The following is a 27,998-nucleotide window of genomic DNA, read 5'->3' on the forward strand; positions in this document are numbered from 1 at the left end:
ATTCTTCCCTCTCGCTTGCATGCCGGCAGCCGACTGGAGCGCCCACTCACGGGAAAAGAGGTTGTTGAGTTGCTGTCAAGATGGTTTAAAATTGCCGTGAAGTGTGTGCAAATTTTTCACTCGATATCTCATTTTTTATCGTATTTATCTGTTTCTTCTCCACACCACACCCTTGATAGATGTCCACCCTTTGAGTTTAGTGGTCAGTGAAGCCTTTCGGTTTGGCCCCGTGGCCGAAAATTCAACTGCAGCGGGCCGCCACTTGAGGTAAGGGCAGAAGCGTGGGTCTCATTATTCTTTCTTTTGCCTCATTGCTCTCTTTTTGCGTGGTATAATCTTCTTTGTCTCCAGGGGAGATGCTGGCCGTCGTGCCTAATCTCTCGGCAGTGTTCTACTTGTTCTTGGAGAGTCCTTGCGTGCTTGCGATCGAAAGGGTTTCCCTTCTTCGCAGCTCATTCATATTACATCCCCTCTATAATTACTATTGGTGGATTGATGATGAAGAAAATCAATATTTTAAAGCTAGGGTGCTGGTCTCACCCTCTTCTCTAAATTATTTACAACACCAATCGATGCGCAAATTCGCGGATTGTTTCGCGTTTCGTCCTGTCTTCGGATTTCCCAGTAATACTTTCTTTCGGGTCATTGTTCTATTTTTTTATAATTGTGTTCCAGGATCTCTTGTCTCTGCGTATGATTTAGTTTGCGAACGGGATGGAAGTGGAGAACTTGGGGGAAGCCGGTGGAGCTGCGCTGATGGCGCCAAATCTGACGTTCCAGTGTGTCTTCTGTCACGCTGACTTCGACCTGCCAACCGACCTGGCGCACCACATGCGGATCTTCCACGATGATCCGCCCTACGATGATCTGGAGGATGACTGTGATTACCTGGCCCTGATGGAGCCCATCTGCGAACTGAGGCAGGACGATGCCGAGCTGAACTTGCTTCAGGGCAGCGACGAGAACTCCTCGGGCTCCAGCAACGGTGTGGCTCACGGGCCGGGCAGAGGACGTCCGCGGGAGACGGCCGACGAGCTGGAGTCTGGCAGTACGCAAGAGTGCTTCTTTCAGTGCACCGTGTGTGAGAAATCATTCAAGTTCGCCGGCGATCTGGCCAAGCACGTGCGCTCACACACACAAAACAAGCCGTATCAGTGCAGCGTCTGTGAGAAGACGTTCACACACATCGGCAGCCTCAACACACACATCCGCATCCACAGTGGCGAGAAGCCGTATAAGTGCCAGCAGTGCGACAAGGCCTTCACGCAGTCCAGCAGCCTCATGGTGCACATCCGGTCGCACTCCACAAAGAAGCCGCACCAGTGCAGCATCTGCGAGAAGGGCTTCGTCAACAGCAGCAGTCTGGTGCTCCACATGCGCCTGCACAGCCAGGCGGAGCCCTTTCCGTGCCCGCGCTGCGACAAGACTTTCAAGGCCGCCCAAACGCTCCAGGAGCACATGATCCTGCACACGGAGACGCCGCTGTATCAGTGCACCATCTGCCGGCGCGCCTTCCACCACGCCAGCGAGCTGGTGCAGCACATGAAGTGCCACACTGGCGAGAAGCCCTTCCAATGCAGCATCTGCGAGAAGAGCTTCACGCAGCCCGGCAGCCTGAACACCCACATGCGCATCCACACGGGCGAGAAGCCATTCCGCTGCCCGGAGTGCGACAAGTCCTTCACACAGGCCTCCAGTCTGTCCGTGCACATGCGGATCCACTCGGCCAGGGACAAGCCCTTCACGTGTCGCGAGTGTGGCAAGTCCTACAGTCAGCAGGCCTACTTCAACAAGCACATGGCCATCCGGCACAACGTGGCGCGCCACGGCGAGGAGTGCACGGAGTGCCGGCGCACCTTCGACAGCCCCGTGGCCATGTCCAGGCACATGGTGAAGGCGCACCCGCAAATCTATCAGTGCTCCATTTGCCGTTCGCAGTTCAACCACTCAGACGATCTCGTCACGCATCTCAGGGGTCACTTTAAGGATTAGCCGTGAGAATTCCCGAAGTGAGGACACTTTAAAGTCATTTAAGGGATTGCTCTCGTGCGTCCAGCATGATTGGGAATTCTATTAGTTCTATACTGCATGAATTGCACGCAGATTTTGGTTGAAACCATATTCCAAAGATCGCACATTACTTTCAAATTCGAATCTTTGGGACAAAAAGTTGGAGAAAATCTCTTGATCCTTCAATGCCGACAAAAGTGCCGAAGGATTTGTATTATTGGTTTTATTTTTTGCATAGAAAAAATTCCAAAATTTGAAGATATTGAAGGATGGCGCATATTTATTCACCTAGAATACCAACTCATGCTCAATGTAACAAGGTTTGCTAGAAGAATGAGAGCAATTCCTTGAAAAATCGAAAACTAGTTTAAGGAGAAATATTGCAGGAAACGCTGAAACGCCCTAGTTTAGAAAAGTTGATGTATGAAAAAAAAACCGACAAATTGTACTTGAGAGATTTTGTGCCAGTTTCCACGACAGAGAAGCAAATTTGCAGAGGATTTTATATATATATATATTTAGAAGAGAAAGAATTATATATATATATATATTTTAGGAGTTGATCTAGAGTGTGAGAGACATTTTAAGAAGCTTCCACGCAGTATTTTTCACAATAATAGTGATTAAGAAGAAAAGTGTTGATCAAAGTGTTGAAGGTGTTGATTCGAAAATGCTTGAAAGACAAATAGTTTTTTGCCATATTTTTTTTTCACTGAGAAAAGGTGAGGAAATTTTCTCCACCGATTAGTTTGTAAGTTTTAAAAGGATTGTGTTTTAATTTCACAACTTTTACATTCGGTTTTAAGTGTCTTTTGCCATAGAAGCCACAGTATTTTTGAGACTCTCTCAGCCGACAGGATGTTAGCTTTAAGGATTTACTTAAGGGGCATTCTTTTGTCTTGTGATTTGCCGTGAACCAAAATACGACTCCTTTATTGCGTCCTGAGGCTCCGGATGACATTTTGTAGTGATTGATTTTTCACGTGTACAATAAATCTCACTAGAAAGCTAAAGGAAACCGTAGACTTATCAGTTGTAGAAGGGATTGTACGTGACCCAGTGCGCTCTCTCTTGCTCCTTCTCGCTCTGATGTGACGTGAAGATAGATTTGTAGACGTCGCTCGCCTTCGGATCTGTCGCCACGCTGTAGGACTTCTTGGCCTTCAGGAAGGCCGGATCTGTGAGCTTCTCGTCGTTGCTCCTCTTCAGCTCCTTCACGATTTTGCTGCTGCCGGGTTTCGCCTCCTCCACTTTCGACGTTGATGGTCCAGCCTCTGTGGCCTCAGGGATCTTCTTGGCCTTCTTGTCACTCTTCTCCTTCTTCTCCGCCTTCCTTCTCGCCACTCGGGCCTCCATTTTCACCCTCATGTGCTCGATATCCTCGTCAGATCCGTTCAAAATCACCACATCCGCCTCAGTGAAGGGCGTCTGGCAGAGTGAACACACGCTGCTCTTGATCTCCTTCAGAGCGCGCTCAGAAAACACGCATCCGCATGCCCACAAAGCGATAAATCTGAACTTTCCGCTCATCTCAAGACCGATGAGCTTGCAAATGTACGGCGCAGAACGCACGTCCAGCAATCCCTCCTGTTTGTCAGCATCTGTGTAGGTGGGATTGGGCGTCAGTGTGAGCTGCTTGATGTCCTTCAAGCTCTTGATGTGGTTGGCAGCCTCTGGCATCTTGTCCTTCTCCAGCAAATTCTCAATCACGCTCTGCTTGGAGTACAATCTTCCCAGTCCACACATCACCACGGGCTCCTGCAGGGGCTGTTGCGTCAGGGCGCAGTGCCTCCATCTGAACTGCATCTCAGATTCCTTGTCTTTCTGCAAAGCAACCAGGAAGTCATCAGTCACTGCCCTCAACACTAAGAAAACCATATGCAACTCACCTGCTCTGGCTTCTTCTTTGTCCTGACCAGTTCATCCCTCCTTGGAATTGTTCCACCATCGCAACCCATTCTGCAGGACTTCTACTGACTCTTTTCACTAAACTTCAATGGGAAACAGAACGATTTATAGAGATTTTGGATGTTTTTCTTCTCACGCACAAAGCTCTTGTTTTGGGTTCTGGAAATTTTTGACAGCACTAATGATTCCATCGATTTCATCGAATGGTGACGCATGACGTCACAACTCATCGAATTGCCCGCAATTCTCCATTATTTTCGCGAGTTGTTGCAATTCGGCAGTGAATCTCAGAAAACCATTAATTCGTGAGCAAATATGCAGCTTCCTTTGCCCAGGAGTATTGTGAATGGTGCCGGCGTGCGCCTCAATGCGGGGAAAACTGTGGGCGTGATGGTGAGAGTGAAGGAATACGATGGATCCTCATTGTTTATGCAGGGTACAACCTCGGATAATGTCGAGATAAACATTACCTTGAGGACTCCACTGGACAGAAGGATCAACGAGCAGTGGGTGGAGGTTATCGGCACACCAACCCGACCAGATTCCATCAACGCCGGCGAGGTAAACCAGCAGAGGAAGTCCAATAAATCTAACCTTAACCTAACTTTTCTCTGGACAGGTGATCATGTTCCCGGACGATGGACAGGAGTTCGACAAGAGGGCCCACAACATGATGATTCAGTTCCTCACGAACGCCTCCAATGTCTTCAACATTCGCTGATACCATCTTTAATAAACACTTTGTGCAGAGCGATTGAACTTTCATTAATCAAAACTGTCTCATGTAGTTTGTCCAGGAGCGCGCAATCTCCACATGACACGGCGTGAGTTCAGCATCGGCGATCACGCCCAGCCGCACGTGTGTGCCGAACTTCTGGATAGTCAGCGAGAGAGATGTGTTGGACATGGGTGGGCGGAAGTAGATCATGTCGATGACCGGATGGCCCCAGAGCGTCCTGTAGCGTCTCGTGGTATTTTCCACAGTGTCCGTCACGGTGATACAAAACTTCTTCGACAGGTAGTTGGTCAGCAGCTTAATCCACATCCACGTAAACACATTCGTCATCACCGTTCGCCTCGTCTCAATGCCTGTGATCGTGTACAGAGCGATGTTTGTTCGCCGGGCCTCGTGCAGAGCCCTCCTCATTGCCGTCACGTGGTCCATCTTGCCATTCCCTAAAGGCAGGGGTAGACAAATCACTCCATCCACACCATACGATCGCGACATCCTGCCCATCAGACAGTCCTGGTGAACACTCCGCGCGGATATATCCACCGCCCGAGGCACTGGGGTGTCTGCAAAGTCCTCCAAGGCATCGCCAATGGCAGCAGCCAGCATTGTCAGGGAGATTTCCGCCTCAGTAGCTCCAGCTCGCTTGGCAGCGCCCTTAATCTCCTTCTTGTCCACACTATCCGACCAGGAGATCACTTTCCTCCCACAAATCGTGGCCGTTTGGATGCCATGGCGATTCCCGCGACTTCCAGCAATTAGACTCTCGTACAAACACATCGGAGCAATGACAATCAGCCGAAGAGCTTCGAAAATCTCCCAGAGAGCAGCCCAAACCAGAGGGATGAACTCAAAGAAGAATCCAATGATGGTGTTCGGATAGCCACAGTGTCCTGCAGGATAAGAAACATTAGCCACAATTCATCGAAAGAAATTTCAGAACTTACCCAGGAAAAGACAACACCGAATAGCCATGCATTCCCTAACCACAGCCAGCGGGATGATGACAATGGCCTTGCCGATAAGCCAGAAGAATCCTTTCACCACTCTCCTGGTGATTGCTACGGGATCTACAGCGTCCAGCACGCAATCTGCCACGATTTCCCACGAGAGATTCCTCCTCCTCACCTCGCGTCTCACTAAGCTCATGAAGTACCTGAACTTCTCCGAGGGATGCGCCCTGATGGCGTGATATCCTCGCCAGAAATCACTCAAGACACACACACCGGCTATCAGGATGAGCGACATCAGGTGTGGCAACTCTTTCACTTGCTTCTTCAGCCCATCTGGAGATTCTAGTGGATCGTGGCGGTAAATGAACTCATTCCAGCGATTTGTGATGGCCACTCTGACCCTCGAGTACAATTCCAGGATGCTATCTGGCGGCGCCACGAGATTGCTGAACGGCAGATCCATTTCCTCGTCCAGTTTCTCCTCCACGACCGCCGGCTTGCCGCTCTCCACCAGCAACAGGTCGCAGATGCGGATGTTGGGCATGTCCGACAGCAGCAAGTGGTGGAAGCGCAGCAGGATGTAGTAGTGATCCATGCATGGCACTGGATTCTCACACACGCTGGAATGCGGCCGCTGAGGCTGGTAAATGGGCACCACGATTATCTGCCATGGCGGCAGATTGAGTGGAAGAAACTTGGACGTCTGCTCGCTCATGTACAACTGGACATTGGCATCCGTCACGGGACGTCCTCTGTAGCCCTCCTGGCTGTAGATCACATGATTCTCAATATCAAAGTCGCTGCAAGGGGAAAAAGAAGCAGTTAGACCACGGGAAATCGTTTTCTTTTTACATGTAAATGCAATTTTGCATATCTTTATTGCCTGTGCCAAATCTCTTGCATATGATTAAGTACAAAATAAACACATTCAAATAACAATGCGCTGACTAAAGAAGTCAAATACCTTGTTGAGATAAATTGTGGTCCTAAACTAAACATAAGCAAAAACCCCACATTTTGATTATTATCTCCAAAACTAACAAAAATATTTTTCCCTCCAATTTGCAGTAAAACACAGAAGAAGTGCCGCCTGGGCCTGTGACTCACCTGCCATCGTCCGCCCAGGCATAGTGTCCCCAGCGGCAGTGCAGGGTGCACTTCATGAAGGGGAAGGCGAGCGATCCATCCTTGTTCCTCCTGTCCAGCACATGCTCAAACATGCGCCTGCGGATGGTCTCCGCGTCCCACGCCTCGCCAGCCACCTGGAGGACGATGTGCAGGATGCCCGGATTCCTCGTGGTGTCCGCAATGCTGCGCACGGTGTTCGTGGGCGAGAACGCGAGCCTGGGATACTGCCATTTCAGCAGAGTCAGCCACACGCGACGTGCCACTGAAACGACTGTGTTTCGCCACCAAATCCGGGTTAGCTAAGGAGCGATTTGTGGAGGAAAGAGAGAGAGCACTCACACGGATACCAAACGAGAATAACGGGCACGAGGCAGCACGCCGCACTGAAGATCCACAGACTCTTGCACACCGAAACAATCCCCATGAGGGACCACGTCTTCCGTTCACACGCACTTCTCAGTTCACACTCGCGTCGCCGGGCGTCCGACACTCGAGCCTGTCGCAGCAGAACTCCTGAGCTCAGTCCCTCCCGGTCGCACGCACAGCAGTCATCATCTCGCTGACCCGCGGCCCGAGCGCTTATCACTCGGCCTCGTCTTATGTAACTTTCTCCCGAGAAAGTCTCAGTCTTGCCTTGTGGGAACTGCCCATTGTCTGGACAGCGTGGACTTTGCTTTGTTTGCCGGCCGGATCCGCACACAGATGCACAGCCTGGGCGAAGGCGTCCACACTCGCTCAAGTGCTCAATGGAGAGCGAAGATCTGCAAGGAAATTAGATCGGAAAGTGGGAAAAAACACGATTTATTAGTGACCTCAAAGTGGCCTCTCCAAGATGATTTAAATCTTCCCACAATTCCAATGTGATGCAAGATCAATCGATCATCAGACTATTCAAAACGCACACACGCATTGGCGATAGACAAGACAAACTGATAACGGAGCAAAAGTGACGTCATGTGGTCAAGTGAAGTGATCGTCAAAAATCACTGATAAGAGCCTTTGGCCTCTAGTAAATTCTCGCTCCGATAAGCAATCTCCCAAATTTTACAGTAAAAAGAGTGATAGAGGACAGTGGGTCACTTTGGCCACTGCACTTTCTACTTTTATCCTCTCCCGATGCCTCGCACTTAACTCAACGGTTAAAAGAGTTCATTTCTCAAAGTTTCAATTCTAAATTGTATAAATTCAAAGTTCAGCGATTGCAAAAAAAAAACAGACCGACAACCAGACAACTGGACGACCTTTGGAAAACATCTTTATCGCCAAAGCCAAAGAAAGTTGATGGAATTCAGACAGATTACTCACAGTTTTAAAGGTTTAGATAACGATTGACGAGTCACCGTCTGCGGCCTCTGTTTCCGTCACTCCGTACATGCCGGCCAGGAGGCAGCCGTGGACGCTGGCGCCAGTAGAGCTGACCTCCGGCGGCGGACAGATGGGCCCGTCGTCGCCTTGATAGATGTACGGCAGTCGCAGGATCCAGTAAGTGCTCTGGCTGAGTTTCGCTGGCTCTGACAGACCAGCCGTGAAGGTGGTGCCGCTGCCCCGCGCGCCAATCCTCACGCGTGGCTCCAGGTTCACATTCACCGGCGCCTTGGGCGTCACCACATGCACTCGCATTAGCTGCGCCGTGAGGGATTTCCCCGCTCGGCACGGACAGGGGAAGTAGAGTGGCATATCGTTATACACCACTTTCCTGCCGCTGTCCTTGGCCAGAGAGCCTCCGCCGCCGCGCAGAATCTTATCCGGAGACGCCATAATGAAGCGATGTCCGCGCGGGCATTCGTATTCGCAGCCCACGAAGATCTTCAGCTGGAAGACAGTTCCAACGTCGCCTGATTGATGCTTGTTGCGCTTTCTCGGACGGTTCTTCTCGTAGTACGCCGCCCAGGAGGTTGAGTGCTCCAGACGCACGTGTACGTCCCAGGGAATGAGAAAATTGGCCCCCGAGAGGAAGCCAGATTGTGTGTGTTCGGGCAGTCCGGAGATGTGGCTATAGATCGAGCTCGGACCGATGCAGACTAGAGACCAACTAGGGAATTGCGGCAGCAATCCAGATAAACTCTGTGTGTGAATCATTCCCGGGAGATACTCAGTGGTGGAGTGTTGTCGCATGACCTTCTCAGGACTCTCGCCCACCTTCACCACGATCTCCTGCACGTCTTCGGGCGATTTCCTCTTCTCCGGCGACATCTTATCGTCCAGTGTCTTCAAACTGAGATCCGTGTGACTGTGCGTGAGTTGAGTGGCGGCATTGCTGGAATCTTGTGAGTACAGTTCGCCCAAATCATCATGCACCACCTCAGCAGCCCGGAAATCCACGCCCGAAGGCTCGAAGATGGGGAAGATGAACTTCTCAGCCTTGAGACAACCCGAACAGTTCGCAGCCAGGAGTTGATAGAAGTCATAATTGGCTTGCTTGGTCGTGTACGGATCTTCGCGTCGTCCCTGCGTCCTGCCACAGTTGCAGGTGGATACATAGACAACGCCACTGGAGTGCTGCGTGGGATCTGTGACCGTGTGCTTGGCCAGAGTGCAGGGATTTCCACTTAAACTCGGCGCTTCACATTGCTGCTTTGACAACCATGTCGCCTCGCAAACTTCCCGCAACTTTGCCTCGCATTCCTCCTTCCTGGGGCCCCTGGCGTACTTCCTGAACAGCTCCACGCTCTGGCGCAACTTCTGCTCGTGAAAAGGTCGGCTGTAGTGATGCGGCAGGAGTTCGTGATAGTGCAGAGTGGCAAACTCCAAGCCATCTTCTGTACACTCGGCGAAGAATCGCTCATCAATGTCCATGATTCGTGTAAAATTCTCCAGATACGACTTGTAATCCGTATCATTGGCCTCAAAGCATGGACTGTCTGGGTTCTCAAGGAAGATCTTGTGCAGCAACTTGAAGGTTTCCAGCCACGCTTTTGCCGTGGGAGCCGCAAAGTGACTCTTCCCTCTGAATTTCGCCATGCTATCGTCAAATCCCACTCTCAACGCCTCCTGAACATGCTCTTTAATCAAATTCATGAAGTTCCTGGGCGAATTCTTCTCTGTGTCTTGTCCATAGGCACTTAAGGGCTTTGCAAACCCTCTAAAAGGCCTGATGGAGTCGAATTCATCCTCCCTTCCTGCCGAATTCCTCCCTGTAGGCTTGTTTAAGCACTCCATGAGAAGATTCAAGGCATCCACAGTGGGATCCGAATGAATCTCTCTGTCAGTATTGATAAAGACGAATCTCTTGTTCCTTGGAATCGAAAACAGCGAATTTCCACTATTATTCATGATAATAAAATCATTTCTCAGCATCTTATAGATGTCGTCCTCCATCTCAAATTCCATCCTGCGCAGTTTTTCCGAATCATCCTCGCATCCTCCGGGGCAATGCTCAAAAAAGAAGATGAACCTGGGTGAGCACAATCGACCTTCCTTGCCCAAAATGCCCCCAGCAGTGGAGTTCTTCAAGAACTTGGGTAAAAACTTCAGCACGTATTTCTCCCGAATGACCTTCAGGCTCCTGAACAGACCCAAGTACGTCCTGTCGAAGTCACTCTGAGTCTCCACCAGCACAACTATGTGGCACACTTGACTGGCGAACAGCAGCATCCGGCCGAATCTTGTCCGGATGTGCGTGGAGAAATTAACGAAGTGCTCGTAATCCTCCTCTTCCTCCAGCATCTTCATCATAACTCCATTATCGTAGGTGGTCTCGAAGTGTAGATATATTATGTGATTGCTGTTGTCCACGTAGAATGTAATTCGGCCCTCCTGTCCACCATCAAGGAGGATCTTCTCAGCCAGGCTCGGATATTCCGAAAGATTCTTAAAGATCTCCATCTTATTGCAGTGTGGTGCTGAAGATTTCCCAATCACTCCCACGATGACGTAGGTTTTCTCATCGCAGAAGACCATTTCACTGGAAAACAATTCCCAATTCTTCAGATCCTGCTTGTCAAACTCTAAGCACAGTTTTACCTCAATTTCTGCCCAATATTTGGGTAAACACACTGCTGCAGCACCACCATTTTGATCCTCAGACACTCCTTAAGGGATTTTCCGAGAGAAACTCCGGTAAATACGCTGGGAGATCTTCTAAATGGGGATTTTTCCTAATCCTGGAACAACACGTCGCAGAAAAACACAAAATTCAGGTTATGATGCAACTGAAGTGACAGTACTTTTTCCCGCCAGAGGGGAATTATGGATATTTCCCCGCTTTTATTCCACCATAATTGCCCCTTCCATTGTTAGCTGTCAGTTTTCTGGTGAGGAGGAGAGTTTGTTGATAAAATTTGTGGCCAGAAATCAAGAAATAACGGCTCATTCATGGGTAAGAACACTCTAAACTTGTGCCCAATCACACTAGAATCCTCTCTTGGGTTCAGAGGAGTGTGGAAGTGTGCCCGAAATGATCATATGGGAGTGTTTTCGAGGCGCCTCCGGAAGGACTCTTCCTTGCACTCCTTTTGACACTTGAGGGCTTGTTTTCTATACATTAAGTGCAATTTCTGGGCTTTGCAGATGCCGAGGACAATCGTGGGGTGCTGGACTTGTCCAAGAAGTCCCTGAAGAAGGTGCCGAAGCAGGAGGACGCACAGCTAGTGAGACACCTCATCCTGGACGACAATGAACTGCAGAAGATCGACAACATTGATTCGTATCTCAAGATTGAGAGGCTGTCGCTGTGCCGAAACCAATTGCTGCGAATGTACGGCGTGTGTCGGCTGCATTGCCTGCGAGAGTTGAATCTATCCTACAATGGCATCCTGACAATTGAGGGTCTCAAGGAGCTTGCGCAGTTGACGCACCTCAATCTTCAGGGAAATCACATCAAGACCATTGAACATCTGAACACCAACACGCGACTTGAGCACCTCAACCTGGCGGAGAACAGCATTGGCAGCATCTCGGATGCGTCCTTCCTGAAGAACTTGAAGGAATTGTTCTTAAATGGCAACAGAATCTCGCACCTTCGCCAATGCGACAAGTACCTTCCAGTGAGTCTGGAGACGCTCACGCTGGCCAAGAACAACATTAGCGACCTCAGTGAGATTTCCACATTGTCTGGGCTCTGCAATCTGCACAGCATCAGCATTTCGGATAATCCGTGTGTGCAGATGACCGGCAGCGCTGTGGGCTTCGACTACCGCCCCTTTGTCCTCAATTGGTGCATGAGCGTGAAGCTGATCGACGGCTTTGTGGTGACGCCCATTGAGAGTCTGAAGGCGGAGTGGCTGTACAGCCAGGGCCGCGGCAGGCAGTTCCGCGTGGGAGAGCAGGGAAACCTCGTGCGCTACCTGGCCAGCGTCTGTCCGCTGTCCGGCGAGACGCTCGAAAGTGAGAAGGAGAGGAAACTGCGGCTGATCCTGAGCAAAGCACAGCAGCACCAGCGCCAGCTCGCTGAGGAAATCTCCAGCAATGAGCACTCCAGTAGCAATTCTCCCGCGGGACGCCGAAAGGGGGTTTCGAGTCGTATTCAGAGCCCGCGGTTTAATTCTCGGCTTACACGTCAAGGCTCCCCGGACTCCATGTCCAATAGCTACCATGGCAACACAACAACCGCCACTCCTGGCGACCCCACCACTAATCAGCTGCTGCAGATGACCACGTCCCTCATTGAGAACATCAAGAACGACAGCCTCATGACGCAGAGCCTCGATCCGCAAGTCCTCAGCAACAACGTGCGCAACACGGAGAACTCCCGGTCGGTGTTCAACGGGCAGCCGGCGGGTCCTCTGGCCGCCGCCAGTAAGATGATGCCCGTGCCCGAGTCCCTCATGAGCCCAGACTGCTTCCCATCCACCCAGATCGTGCAGAAGGTCATCCTGCAGCCCACAAATGCGAAGTTCTCCAGCAAGACCAAAGGTAACTTCCGCCTCTGAGCGAAAAACCCACTAAATCTCAGTAACCCTTTTCACTCGTTGTTCAGCAGACAAGGCAGCTTCTCCGAAAATGGGCAAGGGAAGTCCGCACATGCGGAGGAATGAGAGATCCCCGGTGCTGAGTCCGAGGAAGACGGCCGGAAAACAGGGTCAAGAGGTGAAGACCAAAGTGGGAACCATTGTGAATCTGCCGGCGGAAAATAGTAGCACTGTGAGTTCGGATGAGGACAGTGATCACATCAACCTGGACAAGCTGAAGACTATTCGCAACAAAGCCGCTGAGAGGTGAGTGTCTTCTGGACAGACCTTGTCTTCATGTTATTCTGATTTTTTTTTACCTATTCAGAGCCACTCAGCAGCCGCGGCCGCCCGTCATTGTGGCGCCCACAAAGGAGACGGAGACGTCAGCCATAATAATCCAGAAGCTGTGGCGAGGCTATCGCGCCCGAAAGCGGACGAAGAGTGTGGCGGAGAAGCTGCAGCGGAAGCGCACGCAAGATTACATCAAGAAGTTGACCAGCGACATGGAAGTGACGAAGGAGGCGCTGGAGAACGAGCGCAAGATCCAACAGCTGCAGATGCAGGCGATCAGTGCGCTATGGAAGAAGGTGTCGACAATGCAGGGTCCTTCAGGGAGCGGATCTGCGGGCGACGAGGGCGCGGCGGTGGTGCAGGATCTGGCCAAGACGTGCTCCATGCTGACGAGTCAGGTGCAGCAGTTGCAGGGCAGCATGAAGGACATCCTGAACTGCATGACGATGTTCTGCAATTTGCCCCAGGGCAGTGTCCAGGCGGCAGACAAGAGGGACTGCTCGGGCACACAGACGGAGATTGTGGCAGTGCACACGCCACAGGTGGAGAACCCTCCATTTCCCTTTGGCGGACAGCAGCAGCGGGTGTCCAGGCCATCGACACTGCCTCTGGAGACGCCAGAAACTTCCAATGCGGCCGTGGAGGCGCTCGAGGAGGACATTCCGGACGCCGTGGAGGCGAAAGACGTGGCGCACGTGGAGGAGACCAAAGATTAAAGCTCTCAACCTCATCCTCACTCCCCACCGTTTAGCATGACCTCTCCCAGATTTTTCCCCCAGTGTAGAATTGTAGGCTTTCAGTGTCCTCAAGTTTCCCTCCTTTTCCCGGAATAGTGTCAAGGGCGTCCAAGACGCCGGGTGTTTTCAGTTCTAGCCAATTAGCTGTGTAGCTGAGTAGAGAGATTCGTCAAAGAGTTTAGGTCAGAAGAAATTCCCTTTTCATATTGATTCCCACAACAGCTCTCAAAGGGAGAGATTCAAGAGAATTCGAGCAAATTTCAGACTTTCAGAGATCAATTCACAGCGCAAAATGTGAAAAATGCACGCATGGGCAGAGATTGAGATAAAATGTGCTTTACGATTTACAACTTATCTCTTTATAAAGTGATTAACTTATATAAGTATATGTATTATATTGAGAAGTTTTCAAATAAAATTCAATGCATTCCGGAAGACACATTTCTCAATCTGAGTCAGTCTCGCTTGACGATTCTGCTTCGCACAAATCCGGCCTTCTTCTGTTGGGATTCTCAGACAGGCTGAAGTCAGCTTCTGGCTCTTCACTCTCCAGCGGTCGCTTCGATGTGAACTTCTTCGGCCACACATTGGCCTTTGTAAACTCTTTGATGTGCTCCGGCGTGAGGATCTTCACGATCTCCGCCTTCACCTTGTTGCCCTCCTCGATGGGCTCCACCAGCAGGAAATCCCCTCGCTTCACCCACATATTCTTCCGGAACTTTGTCGGCATTGACACTAGGAAGTTCTCCTCATCTCCTGGGCTCTCCACGTCGAACAGGTAATTCCCTCGCGACTGCACCACCCTCACAATTGTCTGATTCTCCGAGGGCAGGTCGAAGTTGTCCATTAGAAACTCCCTCATGACGTGCTTTCGCTTTGTCGTCCGAGACATGATTGGATCGACTAAAATATGAAAACAGACTAGTAGAAAAGATTCTGCACTGTCATTCTGGAGGAGATTCTCACCTTAATCCGTTGCTTGATAGGAAGCGAAATGAAATTTCTTCGGGGAAAACAACGTGGTTTCAGCAAGATATTGTTTTGATGGATTTATCTTGATAATTCTCCGAATATCAATATGACTTTGCTGCGTGAGCTTCGAGAAAGTTCTTTGCAGGTGTATTTAGCAAAATTCTTCAGAATAACACTTGGAAAATGAGATTTTTGTTAAGAAAACAGAAAATCCGCCGGCGTGAGTTTGACAGCTATTTGTTTTGACGATGATTGATGTTCATGATGACGTCATTGATATGAACTGAACCGATTCAACTGTTTTTATTATCAAAATCACCCAACGCGTTTTCAGATTTCCTTCAATGGCAGCTATGCAATAAAAGTTCTGCCCTATCTTTTTGTGTATTAATCGTGTTAATTGATAAGGATAAATCGAATAAATCCACTAAAATTCTTTTTACAGCCAAACGGGAGAGGTTTTTTCCCGGAAGGTGGCAGCACCCGGCGCTTGAGGGCACCAATGAAAACGTCACGCGTGTGGTGTCGTGTCATATTTTCCGGCTTTGCGGGCGTAGTTTTTCCCTAAAAACGTGTGAAAATCCTGCAAAATGCGTGTTCTGTTGTGCTCATTCCTCTTCCTAGGCACTCTTCTCGTCACCCACGCGGCCATCGACGTGGAAATTGAGAACAAGCACGTGGACAGGACAATTGATGTGATCTCTCAGTTGGTGAAGATCTCATACAAGATAACTCTGGAGGCGAAATCCAAGAAGAACATCAATCTCTACACCTTTGTGGTGCCTGAACGCGATGCTGAGCACCTGGCCTACATCTCTGCCAAGGATGCAACAAAGAAGGAACTGAAGCTGAGCGACACGAAGACAAAGTATGGAGTGTCCTTCCGGATCGCACTGGCGACTCCCTCGGCCAATCCGGTGATCTACATCGAGACGGTGTTCTCGAAGCTGCTGCAGCCTTATCCCACTCAGATCGCACAGTCGGACAAGCAGCTTGTGCGCTACTTCGGCAACCTGTACTTCTACAGTCCATACAAGACGCTCTCTCAGAAGACGGCCGTGCATCTGGCCAGCCGCAATATCGAGTCCTACACGCAAGCGAAGCCCGTCTCGCTGGCCGATACCATCCTCACGTATGGGCCGTACGACAACATTGCGCCCTTCGCGGAGGACGAGTTGGCAGTGCACTACGAGAACCACTCGCCCTTCCTCACTGTCACACGCCTCGAGAGGACGATCGAAGTGTCGCACTGGGGAAACATCGCCGTGGAGGAGACCATCGACATGATGCACTCCGGGGCCGTGCTGAAGGGCTCCTTTTCGCGCTACGACTTCCAGAAAGACACCCGAAGCGGACAGTCGAGCGTGAAGTCCTACAAGACCATCCTTCCCGCCTCCGCGAGTGGCGTTTACTACAGGTAAAGACTGGATAGACATGAATTCAAGCGGCTTCAATTTTAATCTCCTTCCGCATCTCTAATCAATGTGACAAGAACTAAGCAATGCCTTTCTTTGCAGAGACACGAACGGCAACATCTCCACCTCGGCTATGCGCGTGCTGAAGGACTCTGTTGAGCTGGATCTGCGGCCGCGCTTCCCGCTGTTCGGCGGCTGGAAGACTCACTACACGCTCGGCTACAATGTGCCCTCTTTCGAGTACCTCTTCTCCTCAGGCGAGAACTACCTGCTGAAGATGCGCGCCCTGGATCACATCTTCGACGACATGACCGTGGACGAGCTCGTGGTGCGCATCATCCTGCCCGAGGGCAGCGGCAACATCAAGCTCATCACACCCTACTCCGTCACGCGCTTGGCCGACAGCCTACACTACACCTACCTCGACACCTTCGGGCGGCCCGTGGTGGCATTCACGAAGCGCAACCTCGTGGAGAATCACATCAGCGACCTCAATCTCAAGTACACCTTCTCGCGCGTGATGATGCTGCAGGAGCCGCTGCTGGTGGTGGGCTTCTTCATGATCCTCTTCGTGCTGGTCATCATCTGGATGCGCCTCGACTTCTCCATTTCACGCGAAAAAGACGTGCACCACCACAAGGATTAGAACAAGTTTGTCCAGTGATTTCTGTGAAACATTCTCATCTGGAGGCATTTTTGAGTCCAATAAAGAGTGTGAAGAAAATGCGCTTTTTCCAATAAATCACACTTCAGTTCGTAGTCAAAAAAAAAACTTTATTTTACAAAAGAAGCAAATTATTCTCAAGGATAAATACATACTTGTTTGCTATTTGATAAGTTTTATAATGAGTGGCAAACTCAAATGGAAAAAGAAAAAAGAGGACAAACCAAAGTAAAAATACTGTAAACTGTTAGTTGCAGTACTTAAAAAATGCACTTTAAACTATCTACTAGTCGATAAATGTTTTATCCATCTCTCTCTGTCGCATTACTTAAATTACAATTTCACCCACCAACTCAATGTTATTCTTAGTGAGTGAGCTTGTAAGAAAAGGATAAGAAAAATTACTGAGAAAATCAATATTTCGCAGATAAATTGTGACCTTTGCTAGTTTTCTTTTTCTCATAAAATCGTGTCAGTGTAGAAAAATTGATGGATAGGGAGAATGGATAAAAGTTGTGTTTTATCGCTAAAACTTCACGTGCTAAAAAGGAGTAAAACTGGTAGAAAAAGATGCGTTGTGGCAAGGATCTAGCCCAAACTCTCCACGCACACCGTGTTCAGGGAGTTTCCTTTCACAGTCGTCTTGAACTGCTCCGGAATCGGTTGCTCCGTCTGTGGAAGGAGACTGAGATTAGTATGTAAATTCAGGCACAGTTTGCACATTGCTACTCACGTAGTCGCCATTCCCTTTGGGAATCAGCACATTCATCTCGGACGACTTGGACGAGATGATCTCCACGCCGAGCGACTCGTTGGAGAGATACATTTGGCAGCCGTCCGTCTTATCGATGGAGATCGTGGGCACTTTGCCCAGCACCTGCATCTGGACGCTCTGGCAGTTGACAAACTCCACGGATGACACGAGCGAGTCGAAGAGGATCGAGCACTTCTTGCACGAGTCAATCACAACGCTATTGATCTTCCCCTTCACAGTCAACGTGGAGTCTTGGCACCGGAACATGTAGGCCACGTTGTTCATCTCGGCATTCTCAATCAAGAGACCAGGATTGGACTTCTGGTACTCCTGCAGAAGAAGTAAAGATAAGCCGTATTAGCTTTCACATTAAGCAGTCACTTCAATCAAGTATGATGAGAGATTTTAACTTATAATGAGTCAGAACAAGGACTGAAAATTCTATGCAAATGACTGCGAATCGTGCTCAACAGCTTTATGCTAAATGAAGTGCAATAGAGCATTTTCCCCTAAATTTCCTCACGTGCCTCAACATAGTGAGGAAATTTACTCAAATTGCAATGAAAGCGTGTCTCGAATCAACTCTTGGCGACCCCCATAAATTCGTCTGCAGAACTCCAATTCAATTTCTAAGTGACAAGACAGACACCGAATGACTCTCTTGATAATTTCTTCCACTTGCTGCGAATTAAATTGTAAACCTTGTTGCAAACATATTTCTCTCTGTCTTCCCTTGAGCACAAACGGCACAAACCGTACTGTATGCAATTTGCAAAGCTCACTTTCACAATTTAGTAGCTAAATACCCACTCCTTGCACACTGTTCATGCCCGCAAAACCCACACACACAGATGAGTATTTATGGGACACACAGTGGCTCAAATTGAATTTTCCCCCAGTGGGAATCGCCCCAGGAACAAGCCAGGAAGGTGTGTCACGACCAGGCGCACACGCGGGATGAGCTCGTGACACAAACACTCCCATAAAACACTGACAAGATCTCATCTTTGATGTCCTTATCGCAAATCATACTCACAATAATCCACTTTTTGCCGTCACGCGAAAACACTGGCGGTTTGTTAAACGCATCCGTGGCCGCTTTTGGGGCTCCAGCGGGCGCCGTGACGCTCTTGGGTGCCTTAAATGGTGCCGGACCCGATCTCAGGCCCGGATTCTTGTGCGTCTGCATATCAGCACTCACTTTCTTCAAATCTGCAAAGAAATAAACACTCAAGTAATTCCTCTTGCGTCACAGGCTAAAGCCAAACATTAAGGAAAGTCAAACATTTCATCCATGTTGGATTTGTTGTAGGAAAATAAAACTTTCTCTTGTAACTCCAAGTAAATCACTGTGTAGACAAAAGATAATAAGATATTCTGTGAAGAAGGAAGACAATTTCTATGAGAGAAATGCAATCTTCCGACAAATTCATTACGTATTCTCCTGTAATTTTGCCCCTCCTCATGACAAACTTCTCGACAGATTCGGAGACTGTGTCGAGAAGTTTGTGCATTAAGTGCCAAACAGTGGAAATGATGAGCAAATTTGCACTCATTATTCCCCCTCGTCGTAATGAAATTGTCTTTTGGCGCTTGTTTACAGCTTCTTAATCCATCACTCACTCTTCGTGATGTCCTCGCCACGATTGATCTCAGCAAACAGCGCGCTGCGATCGTCTCCGGCCCCGGACAGGCTCAGCTCGTCCAGCGGAATCACTGGCGGCGGTGGCGGCATGCCGGGCGGTGGCGGAGGCGGGCATCCGCCGCTCGGCACGGGACCCTTGCCCGACCACACCAAGCCAGTGGTGTGGTGCTGTTTAATATACTGCTGCAGATCCGCGAGCGTCTGGATCCAGGCTCGCGTCCACTCCACGTGAGTGGCGTCCTTCTCACGCCACTCCTTCAGCACACGATTCGTGTAGAATTGCCCGGCATCGTTCATCTCCTTCACGTGCGGCCCCGGCGTGGGCGCCACGCACACCCAGCCCAGCGCCGGGATGCTCTCGCTGATGGCGGACAAGTGGTTGAAGAAGGACGACGTCCTATGCTTCTCGCGGAAGTCCTGGATGGCTGCAATACGCTCAGACGTGGGCTGCAGGAGCTGCATTTGCCGATCCTGCGGCGGCTGAGACGATTGCGTGGCCAATGTCACGTACCTGCGATAGAACAAAGAGGAATTTTTAGATTTCTCATTTCATTTCATTTGTGTATTCATTTTATCAATATCTTAGCTTAATTATTGGAACAAACAAATAATACAGCTTTAGAAAAACTTTTGGCCATTTTACGTCTTCATTACAACTGATAATCGAACTGATCAATTAACAAGATGACTCAACTTCTAAGAGCTCAATTGAGATCATCTTTGAGCTCTTATGAAATGCAACACATCATCACAACTTCTCATTATTATATTATCGGAAAAAAGTTCCGAATAATCAGTCACTATCAGCCACTTTTCGTACGAGTGATCCAACAAAAAGCGCATGAGTAATGTTTCAATCATCTCTTTGAAAGCTCACTTAGCCATAAACAAATTGCGGTTTAATGCTGTGACGCAATCTCGGAAGAATTCCAATAAATATCCAACTTACTTCAATTGAGCGTCGAATGCCTGCTTCACGAGCTCCGCCTGGGCAGCCACATCGCCGCCAATCTTCTGCGACAGCTTCACATATTGGGCCACATTGCCCGCCACGATGTCCTCATATCCCTGAACACTCATGCTAACCGCCTCCTTTGACGCCTCCTTCGAAATTAGCTGCACAACAGTCGGAATTACGTCCGCTTCTCTCTCTTCCTCCGCCTGATGGCCGTTTCTCACCACAGCACTCTCAAGACTGTTGATCCTCTGTTCAAGATCCGCCGAGAGGGTGTCGAAATTGTGTGCGACTGTGGCTGTTGGGGGCGGAGTGGGTGGCGGCGGAAGTTCAAAGTCCAGAGATTCTTCCTTGCTCAGATAGCAATCAGCCCTCTCGATGTTATCCTCGCTTTCTGCCTTTCCTCTAACAGCGTCTAGCGTCTGATTGACAATGGCCAACTCCTTAGCCGACACTGATCTCTCTAGACGGTCGACAATTCTCTCCAGGCGCACAATCAGAGCCTCTAGTTCAGCCGCTGTGGATGGTTTCACGTTCGGATCGCAATCTAGGCAAAGGAAGAGAGGAAAAATCAGCGAAATTCAATAAAACAAGCTGGAAAGGAGCGTAATTATATCTGAAAAGAAAAATCCTTCAGGCACTTTTCCACCCACATCAGCCACAATTGAATTTTCCCTCACGCACACCGTCGATGGCGCATACAAAAGAAGCTCCCCAAACTCGAAGGGAGGCCCAATTAAACGTTCACACCCTTTCAAAATGCCTCAAATCACTCAATATTGCGTGGGATGAAAAGTGATCCTTCTCAGCCCCATTTTTCCGGCATTTTCACAGCGGAGAAATCAGGTGAAAATTACCTGGATTATCGCAGTTCTTCACATCATTGATTATTAATGTTCGGCCAAAGCACACACTCAAGCTCTGACCCATTCGAAATGTTCATCAACAGAGTCACTTTTCCACCATGTCTCATAACATTTCCATCACCCAAAAAAGTGTATATGTTTTTGTGTGCCTCTTTTCTCCACCACAGATAAACAATGACCACCAAATGGAGAAATTTCCACAGAGCAAAATAAGTCACATTCCTCGCCACTTGCTATGAATCTCCGGCAATTTCACTCTCTCTCTCTCGCACACTCTTTAATCCATTCTAAATTTATCCATTTTCACCATGTCTTTTGCAAAAGTGTAACGTTCTAATTATAAAATTAACACACAATCTCGCATGAGCTTTTTTCCCTCAAAATCTCACGCTTTTTCGTTTATATTTTATATCGCATGCCGCAGGAATAAAAAATGCAGAGATCACACAGCAAGAGGGAATAAATTAAAGATGAAAAAAGCGTCAAAACGAGGATTTTCCTCGGGGGAAATACATTTCCCATTCCGCAACCAAGAGAGACTGAATGAAAGATATTAATGCAAAGCGAATCTATGGAAATTTCTCTGTCAAATTGCGCGAAAATACAGGGTGTGGCACTCAAAATACAATTTAAATAGATTATAAGTAAGATTAGGAAACACATTCACTACACTTTAGACGAATGCTAGAGCAAAATTTTACTTAAGAAAAAATTGAGATCTTTGTTAGAACTTTACAGCCACACTCTGTATTTTTTTTCTCTCTTCCACAAGTCAAATCCACGAATTGCCAAGTCAAAGATGTTATTAGTTGCAGTGAAGTGACTGGAAAATGATCACTCTTGAGCGTCTCTTTACCTACATATATAGAACACAACTTCTCTCTTTCTCGCACACTCTTTTTCTGTGGTGGACAAAAATGCACAAACTAGGCAGTAAAACTCCCCACGAGACACCTTCACCCGGCGAATGTTGACCACAAACCACCGCACAAAAGTCGCACAGTCAATTCCTTATCATATCGCGCACTTCTTATCACCCTCACGCGTCTTCGGCGACAGCAAATCCCAATCACACCGCCAGAATCAGCGTCAGAGAGCACACACAGCGGCAGATAAACTGAACTCATGGGCTTGCGAGAGAATTTTTTGGGCTGTGGCCAGAGAGACAAAAGACGTCCACCGGCCAGAGAATTGACTCAAATTGTCACCCAAGATCACAAATTAATCATCACCGCTTTTTTCACTCTCCGCTCACGCCATTTGCAAACCGATCGCGCACTGACAATGGGATACAGCCAATCATCTATTGAATTGTACATCGACTTAATTAATTTCCCATTAGAATTTTCAATACAACTGCCATGTGATTTGTATGGCATTCATTCACTTTAAATGCCACATTCTGTACACTCTCAACCCTTCTTCCAATGCAGAAATGTTAATCATGTCTTCAAATATTCAAACAATCTCGCTCTTCAGTGATAGAACACGCGTCGTAACATCAAAGCTCGCTGAATTTTCTCAGGAAACACTCAAGAAACCCCCGAGACTTCCTCAAATATCACAAGAAAGCATTGAGTGAGAATATTCTAACTTTATGACCTCCGGAAGATGAATAGAGAAATGTTGGGCAACATCGAAAGTTTTATCCAAAAATTTGTATCTTAACGATTTTCTGACCCCTCTAATTCAATTGCACAACACATCCTTCGTCTTCCTTCTCAAATTCATCTTGCCCACAGTAATATCCTACACTCCCCTACAATTTACCCACTGAGGCACTAAGCCGACGAATTTATTGCAGCTTTCATGCATAATAAAACTCCAAGAGATACATCCTTCTCGTGACATAAAACTAATCCACTTGTTCTGGAAAATATCCTCCAATTCCTCCCCACTTTAATACTCAACCACACATTGTCGAATGAATATTCAGCGCTTCGAACGAGCGACTGAGAGCATTTTTTTGCATTCACTGAGTAATACAGCATAAAAAACACAGCTTCGGTTGACACGAAATGATCCAACATAGAAGGGAAATAAAAGTGCTCATAGTAAATAAAAGAGCGTGTGTTGTACAGTTTAGCAAGCACAATGTTGCAAACCAATCTCTTTTAGAGGTGAAATAAAAGGATGAACAGAGAACACATTCAGGGAACAATATGTCTCACCCTCCTCGTCGTCCAGGTCGTCCGCCACGTCCGGTCCGAGCGGATCGAAGCGGACCCGATGCTCAACTGCCGCCTGGGCGGCCGTGAGGAGTTCAGAGAAGAACCGGTGCCTCTTCAGAGCCAATTCGTCGCGACCAATTGGCGTAACAGGTGGCTCTTGAACGCCGCCCTCCTCCCTGCAGCCCACAGACGCACCAAGAACGCCACCCAATGCCAAAGGGGGTTGAAAATAAGGTGGAAAATGAGAAGAATCTCGTTACTTTGACTCACGCACAGTACAGAGGAACTTCTCTCGGTTGAGAAGGGATTACACGAGGAAATGCTGAGGGTTTGTCAATTTAAAATCAGACAGCAAAGTATAGCCACTAATGGTTCCATCATTTCCATGAAGATAAAACTAGGATTTCAACCCTTTTCCAATACTCAAAGCTTCCTTTAAAATAAACACTTCTTCACATCTCTTTATACAGGCATGAAATCTCTATCAACGAAAGAGCTTTCAAGTTGACAAACCCCTCTGCAAATCCTTGCTGTAAAATCGTTTACGAAGAATCTCAAGAATTGGCTCGATTTCCGTCGCATTTCACATTGGAATAAATCCAAAGACAGACTTTGAAGAGCCTCGTGAGAATTCTAGACATTCTCGATAATCTCTCACAAAATCCATGCCAATTCCGGAAATTCCTCTGAAGTCAGCCACCTATAGTCAGTGTTGAACCAATCCGGCAGCGCCACGAGGCCCGGCATTGAGCCCCTCTTCTTCATGTAGGGCGCACACATATCGCCCCTCGGCAGTTGCGGGGGCACGGAATCTGAGAACACCTCGTCATCATCGTTAATGGACGTGAGATCAGATGGCGGAATGAATTCCGTGCTGGCGTTGTAGTTCACTCGCTTCTTGATGGACGACTTCGAGGAGCTGCGCCGAGATAGGCAGCTTCTGGACATCTCCTCGCCCGTGTCACTTCCGTGACCATTGCCTCGACAGTGCAGATTCATTTCCTTGTTTGTCACCGTTGTGGACGTCGAGGACTCCTCATGATCCTCCGTAGAACTGCTCCTGGTTGTCGATCTTATCACAATTGATTCCTCCACAGTGACATTGCTGGCATCACTGCGATGCCTTTGTCTCTGCGAGGCGCTCTCCGAGTCTGAACTCTCATCAATCTTCTCATCTCTGTCATCCTTCTCCTCCTCCTCCTCCCTTTTTCCCTCTTCGTCCTCCTTGTCCGCCTCTTCGGCGACCTGCTCCAGCGCCACTGGCGATTCCTCTGTCACGACCTCACCCACATCCTTGTCCGCTGTTCCATTGCGAGCCGCGTGGATGGAGAGAAATTAATAATAAAAAATGACTGAGACCTTTTTCCACGAAGAAAAATTATTTCATCCCAAACTCAGAGGCGATTAATGCCGAAGGAAAATAAAACAAACACACCTTGAAGGACATAAAATCCCAAAATGAGGAAAGAAAACAGTGGAAAAGAATCCAGATCATTACAATTCAACATGGACGTTGTGATGTCGTTGCGTTAACATTTCTCCGAATTAGCGTCACAAAACAACTTCCATTGCAAAAATTACTGAGTAGTCATTTGATTTTACTGGACTATTCATCGGGAAGTGCACATCAAATTGAATACGCAATATCACTGAAAGTATTCTCATTTCAATCTCATGCATTTCCGCTTTGTGATAGCTGCTAATATTGCACTTTAGCGTGGAAATGTAGTTATTTGTCCTTCGACCGGCTTAGCTTAATGGTATTGGATTCGGACCACGCCCTTTCTGGGATAAAAAGTATCAATCATTGTGGTCAAATCTGTAGTTAAGTATTTAGGACGATTTATATCGAGTCCTTGTCACAGAATTTTTCGCAAAATCATCGCGTGTTTTCATTAAGGATCTGTTGAATATATCGTGCCATTAATTCAAATTGTTGAATAAGACAAATAAAACAGTTGATTATTTACGTGTCTAAATTTTAAGTGGTTGTTCAGAAGTACAACAATATCAAGAATGAATCAAATGAACTAAATTTTTAATATGGGTATTTTATTTTCTCTAATATTTTGACAACTTTAGCACAACGTTCACATTAAATTGTGTTAAAATTCTGGAATTTTCTGTCGAAAAAACCAAAGAAAAATTACAAACAGAGTTGTTTCATCCACAAAATCAAATCCTATCCAAAGAAATCTTTTTATAACAAGAAAAAAAATGTTCCCTTTACAGACACGAGACATAAACATCAGTTTAAGAAATGAGAAAAAGAATTTGTATATATAAAATATGCAATCGATATCCACATCATCGGGTAATTTATCTCCCCCTGTCATAACATACAAGGGTGAAATGTGATAACAGCAAATCGTACCATTGCCTTCCTCGTCAACTTCGCATCCTTTGGCACTTTTCTCCGTCTCGTCATTCAATAAATTTCCATCCTGTGGATCCTTACTCAATTGTTGCGACTCACATGGCACATCCAATGAGCTTATTTTTCCATTATTCTCCTCGCCATTTGCCTTCTTCACCTCCTCAGAGCCAGATGAGTCCTCCTCATCCGTAGACAGTGCCTTTGACCTGGCCTTGCGATTGCCACAGCCACAGCAACTGGCAAACATCGCGCACCCGTCGATGAGTTATCGCTGTGTCAGGAACCCTTGCACTTATTCAAGCTTAATTAATTTCCCAAGCCCCACGCCATCAACCTCACCCGCTCCACCCATAACAGTTTAACAAGCAGCAGCTTTTTTGCACTTTTCACTGGTATATTAAACTCTGTGGAGTATCATTTATGGTTTCATCGCACTTCCATCCAATTCTCGCTCGTCGAGCTCTACATTAATATATTCAGCGAAGAGGCCAAACACACTCTGCACGAGTCTTCTCAATTTTCACCCTCATTTCCTCTCTACTTTATCGAAGATAGCAAAATAATTGGGAAAATTGTGTTTGCTTCAGCAATTTTGTTGTCCAAACTTTTGCTCTGGCCAGAGAGAAAAAAAGGCCTCACGTCCGCTTTTCTCGGGGATTGGGAAATTTGACCCACACTTAGTACAAAAACCACGATACAATTAGACAAATTACGAAAATATTCATGTACATATGTTTGTGAGCGAATCTCATGGGAAATTAACTCATTAAAGTTGATAGAGACGAATTTTCCAGTAATAAAGTAAGTCTAAATTGTTGTGTGAAGTAGTCCCATTTTTCCCCACAGGAATGAGATATTTCAAGGAAAATCCTCTCAACCTCTTAATGGTTTCACCATGTCAACCTTCCGCAAATATCTTCACGTGTTCCGCAGATTTTCTTAACCCTTTACAGTCGGGAGACCAGAGAATAACATTTTCTGGGCAGAAAATGTCATACCAAAGTGATGAGTCTACCAATTGGAACACATTTGTTCTATTGATTTTTTCGAAGTTAGAAGTCTAAAACAATCGTCAATCCATACTTTCGTCTCATGTCGTCCTTAAAGAATTAAAGGTGCCAACAGGGTGTCGTATATTCACACTACATGGAAATTTGAGTATTTCCTTTCACACGATTTGCAAATAATTCACTCGCATGCGAAAGGATGCTACTGAAAATCACCCCTTTCATGACTCCGGCAACAGGTTTCACAAATACACACAGACGCGCCACAAGGAAATGAAACTCTACCCTAAGATTATGCATTGAGAAAGAAATATCTACGGAAATTCTATGCCCGGCATCATTATCACGGTGCGGAAAGAGCGAATGAAGAAGAAGCATCACATTTCCACATGGATATTTAGAAGGTGGACGCGCGCGAGAGTGAAAAATCAATAAAAACATCCCTCAATGCGTTTCCCGCGCCCAAATTTCCAACCGGATTCGGCATGGCAACATGAATCAATAGCAGTAAATTAAAGATGGACAAATTCAATTGAGGTCAGTGCTTGGTCGAAAAGCACATTTTTAAAAATTTACCCATCTTTCTTGCTCATAGTGGGCATTACTTACACAAAATCCCACCCCATCAATCATGATTATGTGATTTTAATGTTTTCATCCGAAAGTTTCTCAGGAACAAGACCCTAAACCTCATTTTGTGCCTTCCCCACAATGATAAACTTTCCACAACTGTAGCATATTTTCTACTAGAAAACTCGAGGCGAGATCTTTTGAACATTTGAGCCGCCCTTCGCACTCCTAATCATCCATCTGTCGCACTCGCCCGGCAATTTGATAAAATCCGTCCCCACATTTAATTCACTTTGTTATCCCACATTAATACCTCATAAATAATTTGCTGGCCTCGCCTTTTCCCAACCCTAAGACAATGTCTTGGGTGAGTTCTCACTCCCCATTTTCTTAAGGCATCCGCCGAGGTGAAATTTGTGTGAATAATAAATTACATTCACTTGACTTAATTCACCATCGAACATATCGAATTGCATGAAGCAGACAAAATCCTCCCAGCATTTACATTTTCAATGTATCATAGAAAATTCCGTCAATATTTGGTCCAAAAGTAAAGCTGCTTCACCTTCGTCCAAATTGAGGGTGTGAGAAGACAAACATATCGGCAACAGTGTGAATGTGATCACAGTCAATTAACTCACGAGCAAAACCGTCAATTGAAAACCTCTCCCTAATTCCCAAAATCCAATAGGTACGTAATGTCCTTTGTCACTGGATTCCGTATCTATCACAAATTCACATCACTTTCGCTCCCTCCAAAATTCGAACTTTGATTGATTGAAACCTGTAAATTTACATTTAAGTGGTATTTCCTATGCCACACTCTATGAAATTCCGCCAAGAAACCGCACACTCTTATCCGCAGCCAAGAGCTCGGCAGCAATTAAAGCTTAAGCGACAAACGAGACTTTAAAGAAGAACAAGTGTTGCTCTACCAAATTCGCCCCCCTTTTC

General features: G+C 47.4%; 9 protein-coding genes across 18 annotated transcripts; 4 read left to right on the top strand and 5 right to left on the bottom strand.

Moving 5' to 3' along the window:
- The first annotated feature begins 159 nt into the window (after positions 1-159).
- On the top strand, positions 160-1,995 carry LOC132262783 (zinc finger protein 664). Its single transcript, XM_059762196.1, has 2 exons — positions 160-267; positions 676-1,995. Exon 2 carries the CDS (start codon positions 715-717, stop codon positions 1,990-1,992), a length of 1,278 nt encoding a protein of 425 aa, XP_059618179.1. The 5' UTR covers positions 160-267; positions 676-714; the 3' UTR covers positions 1,993-1,995.
- Positions 1,996-2,017: 22 nt separating this feature from the next.
- On the bottom strand, positions 2,018-4,086 carry LOC132262784 (replication termination factor 2). The gene is made up of 2 exons (XM_059762197.1): positions 3,900-4,086; positions 2,018-3,834 (listed from the first exon to the last, which is right to left on the bottom strand). The coding sequence occupies exons 1-2, from the start codon at positions 3,966-3,968 to the stop codon at positions 3,040-3,042; spliced, it is 864 nt and encodes a 287-aa protein (XP_059618180.1). The 5' UTR covers positions 3,969-4,086; the 3' UTR covers positions 2,018-3,039.
- A 24-nt stretch (positions 4,087-4,110) lies between these two features.
- Positions 4,111-4,652, top strand: LOC132262787 (uncharacterized). Its single transcript, XM_059762199.1, has 2 exons — positions 4,111-4,479; positions 4,538-4,652. Exons 1-2 carry the CDS (start codon positions 4,234-4,236, stop codon positions 4,637-4,639), a joined length of 348 nt encoding a protein of 115 aa, XP_059618182.1. The 5' UTR covers positions 4,111-4,233; the 3' UTR covers positions 4,640-4,652.
- A 35-nt stretch (positions 4,653-4,687) lies between these two features.
- On the bottom strand, positions 4,688-7,483 carry LOC132262782 (uncharacterized). Its single transcript, XM_059762195.1, has 4 exons — positions 7,069-7,483; positions 6,709-7,000; positions 5,596-6,401; positions 4,688-5,541 (listed from the first exon to the last, which is right to left on the bottom strand). The coding sequence occupies exons 1-4, from the start codon at positions 7,151-7,153 to the stop codon at positions 4,688-4,690; spliced, it is 2,037 nt and encodes a 678-aa protein (XP_059618178.1). The 5' UTR covers positions 7,154-7,483.
- Positions 7,380-10,915, bottom strand: LOC132262780 (nonsense-mediated mRNA decay factor SMG8). Its single transcript, XM_059762192.1, has 3 exons — positions 10,693-10,915; positions 8,035-10,633; positions 7,380-7,490 (listed from the first exon to the last, which is right to left on the bottom strand). Exons 1-2 carry the CDS (start codon positions 10,740-10,742, stop codon positions 8,047-8,049), a joined length of 2,637 nt encoding a protein of 878 aa, XP_059618175.1. The 5' UTR covers positions 10,743-10,915; the 3' UTR covers positions 7,380-7,490; positions 8,035-8,046.
- A 27-nt stretch (positions 10,916-10,942) lies between these two features.
- On the top strand, positions 10,943-13,627 carry LOC132262781 (centrosomal protein of 97 kDa). 2 transcript variants are annotated; one of them, XM_059762193.1, is made up of 4 exons: positions 10,943-11,047; positions 11,239-12,582; positions 12,647-12,884; positions 12,946-13,627. In XM_059762193.1, exons 1-4 carry the CDS (start codon positions 11,044-11,046, stop codon positions 13,625-13,627), a joined length of 2,268 nt encoding a protein of 755 aa, XP_059618176.1. In that variant the 5' UTR covers positions 10,943-11,043. The 2 variants fall into 2 exon arrangements, with proteins under 2 accessions (XP_059618176.1, XP_059618177.1); XM_059762194.1 differs by having other exon boundaries at positions 12,650-12,884.
- Positions 13,628-13,632: 5 nt separating this feature from the next.
- Positions 13,633-14,859, bottom strand: LOC132262786 (probable RNA-binding protein EIF1AD). The gene is made up of 2 exons (XM_059762198.1): positions 14,615-14,859; positions 13,633-14,551 (listed from the first exon to the last, which is right to left on the bottom strand). The coding sequence occupies exon 2, from the start codon at positions 14,538-14,540 to the stop codon at positions 14,094-14,096; it is 447 nt and encodes a 148-aa protein (XP_059618181.1). The 5' UTR covers positions 14,541-14,551; positions 14,615-14,859; the 3' UTR covers positions 13,633-14,093.
- A 253-nt stretch (positions 14,860-15,112) lies between these two features.
- LOC132261959 (dolichyl-diphosphooligosaccharide--protein glycosyltransferase subunit 1) lies at positions 15,113-16,759 on the top strand. Its single transcript, XM_059761035.1, has 2 exons — positions 15,113-16,037; positions 16,138-16,759. The coding sequence occupies exons 1-2, from the start codon at positions 15,211-15,213 to the stop codon at positions 16,679-16,681; spliced, it is 1,371 nt and encodes a 456-aa protein (XP_059617018.1). The 5' UTR covers positions 15,113-15,210; the 3' UTR covers positions 16,682-16,759.
- Positions 16,760-16,838: 79 nt separating this feature from the next.
- Positions 16,839-27,957, bottom strand: LOC132261958 (adenylyl cyclase-associated protein 1). 9 transcript variants are annotated; one of them, XM_059761034.1, is made up of 9 exons: positions 27,610-27,957; positions 25,465-25,929; positions 23,791-24,391; positions 23,091-23,266; positions 20,048-20,600; positions 19,077-19,609; positions 18,490-18,665; positions 17,433-17,783; positions 16,839-17,371 (listed from the first exon to the last, which is right to left on the bottom strand). In XM_059761034.1, exons 2-9 carry the CDS (start codon positions 25,712-25,714, stop codon positions 17,288-17,290), a joined length of 2,724 nt encoding a protein of 907 aa, XP_059617017.1. In that variant the 5' UTR covers positions 25,715-25,929; positions 27,610-27,957; the 3' UTR covers positions 16,839-17,287. The 9 variants fall into 9 exon arrangements, with proteins under 9 accessions (XP_059617017.1, XP_059617008.1, XP_059617014.1 ...); XM_059761025.1 differs by lacking the exons at positions 23,091-23,266; positions 23,791-24,391 and having other exon boundaries at positions 27,610-27,951; XM_059761031.1 differs by lacking the exons at positions 23,091-23,266; positions 23,791-24,391; positions 25,465-25,929; positions 27,610-27,957 and adding exons at positions 20,911-21,070; positions 21,780-22,064.
- Positions 27,958-27,998: the final 41 nt, after the last annotated feature.

The sequence above is a fragment of the Phlebotomus argentipes genome, unplaced genomic scaffold (genome assembly GCF_947086385.1).
Source record: "Phlebotomus argentipes unplaced genomic scaffold, Phlebotomus argentipes genome assembly contig_15, whole genome shotgun sequence".
NCBI classification, from domain to species: Eukaryota; Metazoa; Arthropoda; class Insecta; order Diptera; family Psychodidae; genus Phlebotomus; species Phlebotomus argentipes.

Bases quoted from the DNA above. Each gene is read 5' to 3' on its own strand.
- LOC132262783 (XM_059762196.1), top strand. From the start codon at position 715: ATGGAAGTGGAGAACTTGGGGGAAGCCGGTGGAGCTGCGCTGATGGCG.
- LOC132262784 (XM_059762197.1), bottom strand. From the start codon at position 3,968: ATGGGTTGCGATGGTGGAACAATTCCAAGGAGGGATGAACTGGTCAGG. The intron at 3,835-3,899 runs GTGAGTTGCATA...GTTGCTTTGCAG, and splicing joins CAAAGAAGAAGCCAGAGCAG to AAAGACAAGGAATCTGAGAT.
- LOC132262787 (XM_059762199.1), top strand. From the start codon at position 4,234: ATGCAGCTTCCTTTGCCCAGGAGTATTGTGAATGGTGCCGGCGTGCGC. The intron at 4,480-4,537 runs GTAAACCAGCAG...TTCTCTGGACAG, and splicing joins ATTCCATCAACGCCGGCGAG to GTGATCATGTTCCCGGACGA.
- LOC132262782 (XM_059762195.1), bottom strand. From the start codon at position 7,153: ATGGGGATTGTTTCGGTGTGCAAGAGTCTGTGGATCTTCAGTGCGGCG. The intron at 7,001-7,068 runs GTGAGTGCTCTC...GGCGAAACACAG, and splicing joins TATTCTCGTTTGGTATCCGT to TCGTTTCAGTGGCACGTCGC. The intron at 6,402-6,708 runs GTGAGTCACAGG...TTCCCCTTGCAG, and splicing joins GCCTGGGCGGACGATGGCAG to CGACTTTGATATTGAGAATC.
- LOC132262780 (XM_059762192.1), bottom strand. From the start codon at position 10,742: ATGGTGGTGCTGCAGCAGTGTGTTTACCCAAATATTGGGCAGAAATTG. The intron at 10,634-10,692 runs GTAAAACTGTGC...ATTGTTTTCCAG, and splicing joins AATATTGGGCAGAAATTGAG to TGAAATGGTCTTCTGCGATG.
- LOC132262781 (XM_059762193.1), top strand. The intron at 12,583-12,646 runs GTAACTTCCGCC...CTCGTTGTTCAG, and splicing joins GTTCTCCAGCAAGACCAAAG to CAGACAAGGCAGCTTCTCCG. The intron at 12,885-12,945 runs GTGAGTGTCTTC...TTACCTATTCAG, and splicing joins CGCAACAAAGCCGCTGAGAG to AGCCACTCAGCAGCCGCGGC.
- LOC132262786 (XM_059762198.1), bottom strand. From the start codon at position 14,540: ATGTCTCGGACGACAAAGCGAAAGCACGTCATGAGGGAGTTTCTAATG.
- LOC132261959 (XM_059761035.1), top strand. From the start codon at position 15,211: ATGCGTGTTCTGTTGTGCTCATTCCTCTTCCTAGGCACTCTTCTCGTC. The intron at 16,038-16,137 runs GTAAAGACTGGA...CTTTCTTTGCAG, and splicing joins GCGAGTGGCGTTTACTACAG to AGACACGAACGGCAACATCT.
- LOC132261958 (XM_059761034.1), bottom strand. From the start codon at position 25,714: ATGTTTGCCAGTTGCTGTGGCTGTGGCAATCGCAAGGCCAGGTCAAAG. The intron at 17,784-18,489 runs GTGAGTATGATT...CTTCTTCTGCAG, and splicing joins ACGGCAAAAAGTGGATTATT to GAGTACCAGAAGTCCAATCC. The intron at 17,372-17,432 runs GTGAGTAGCAAT...CTCCTTCCACAG, and splicing joins CCAAAGGGAATGGCGACTAC to ACGGAGCAACCGATTCCGGA.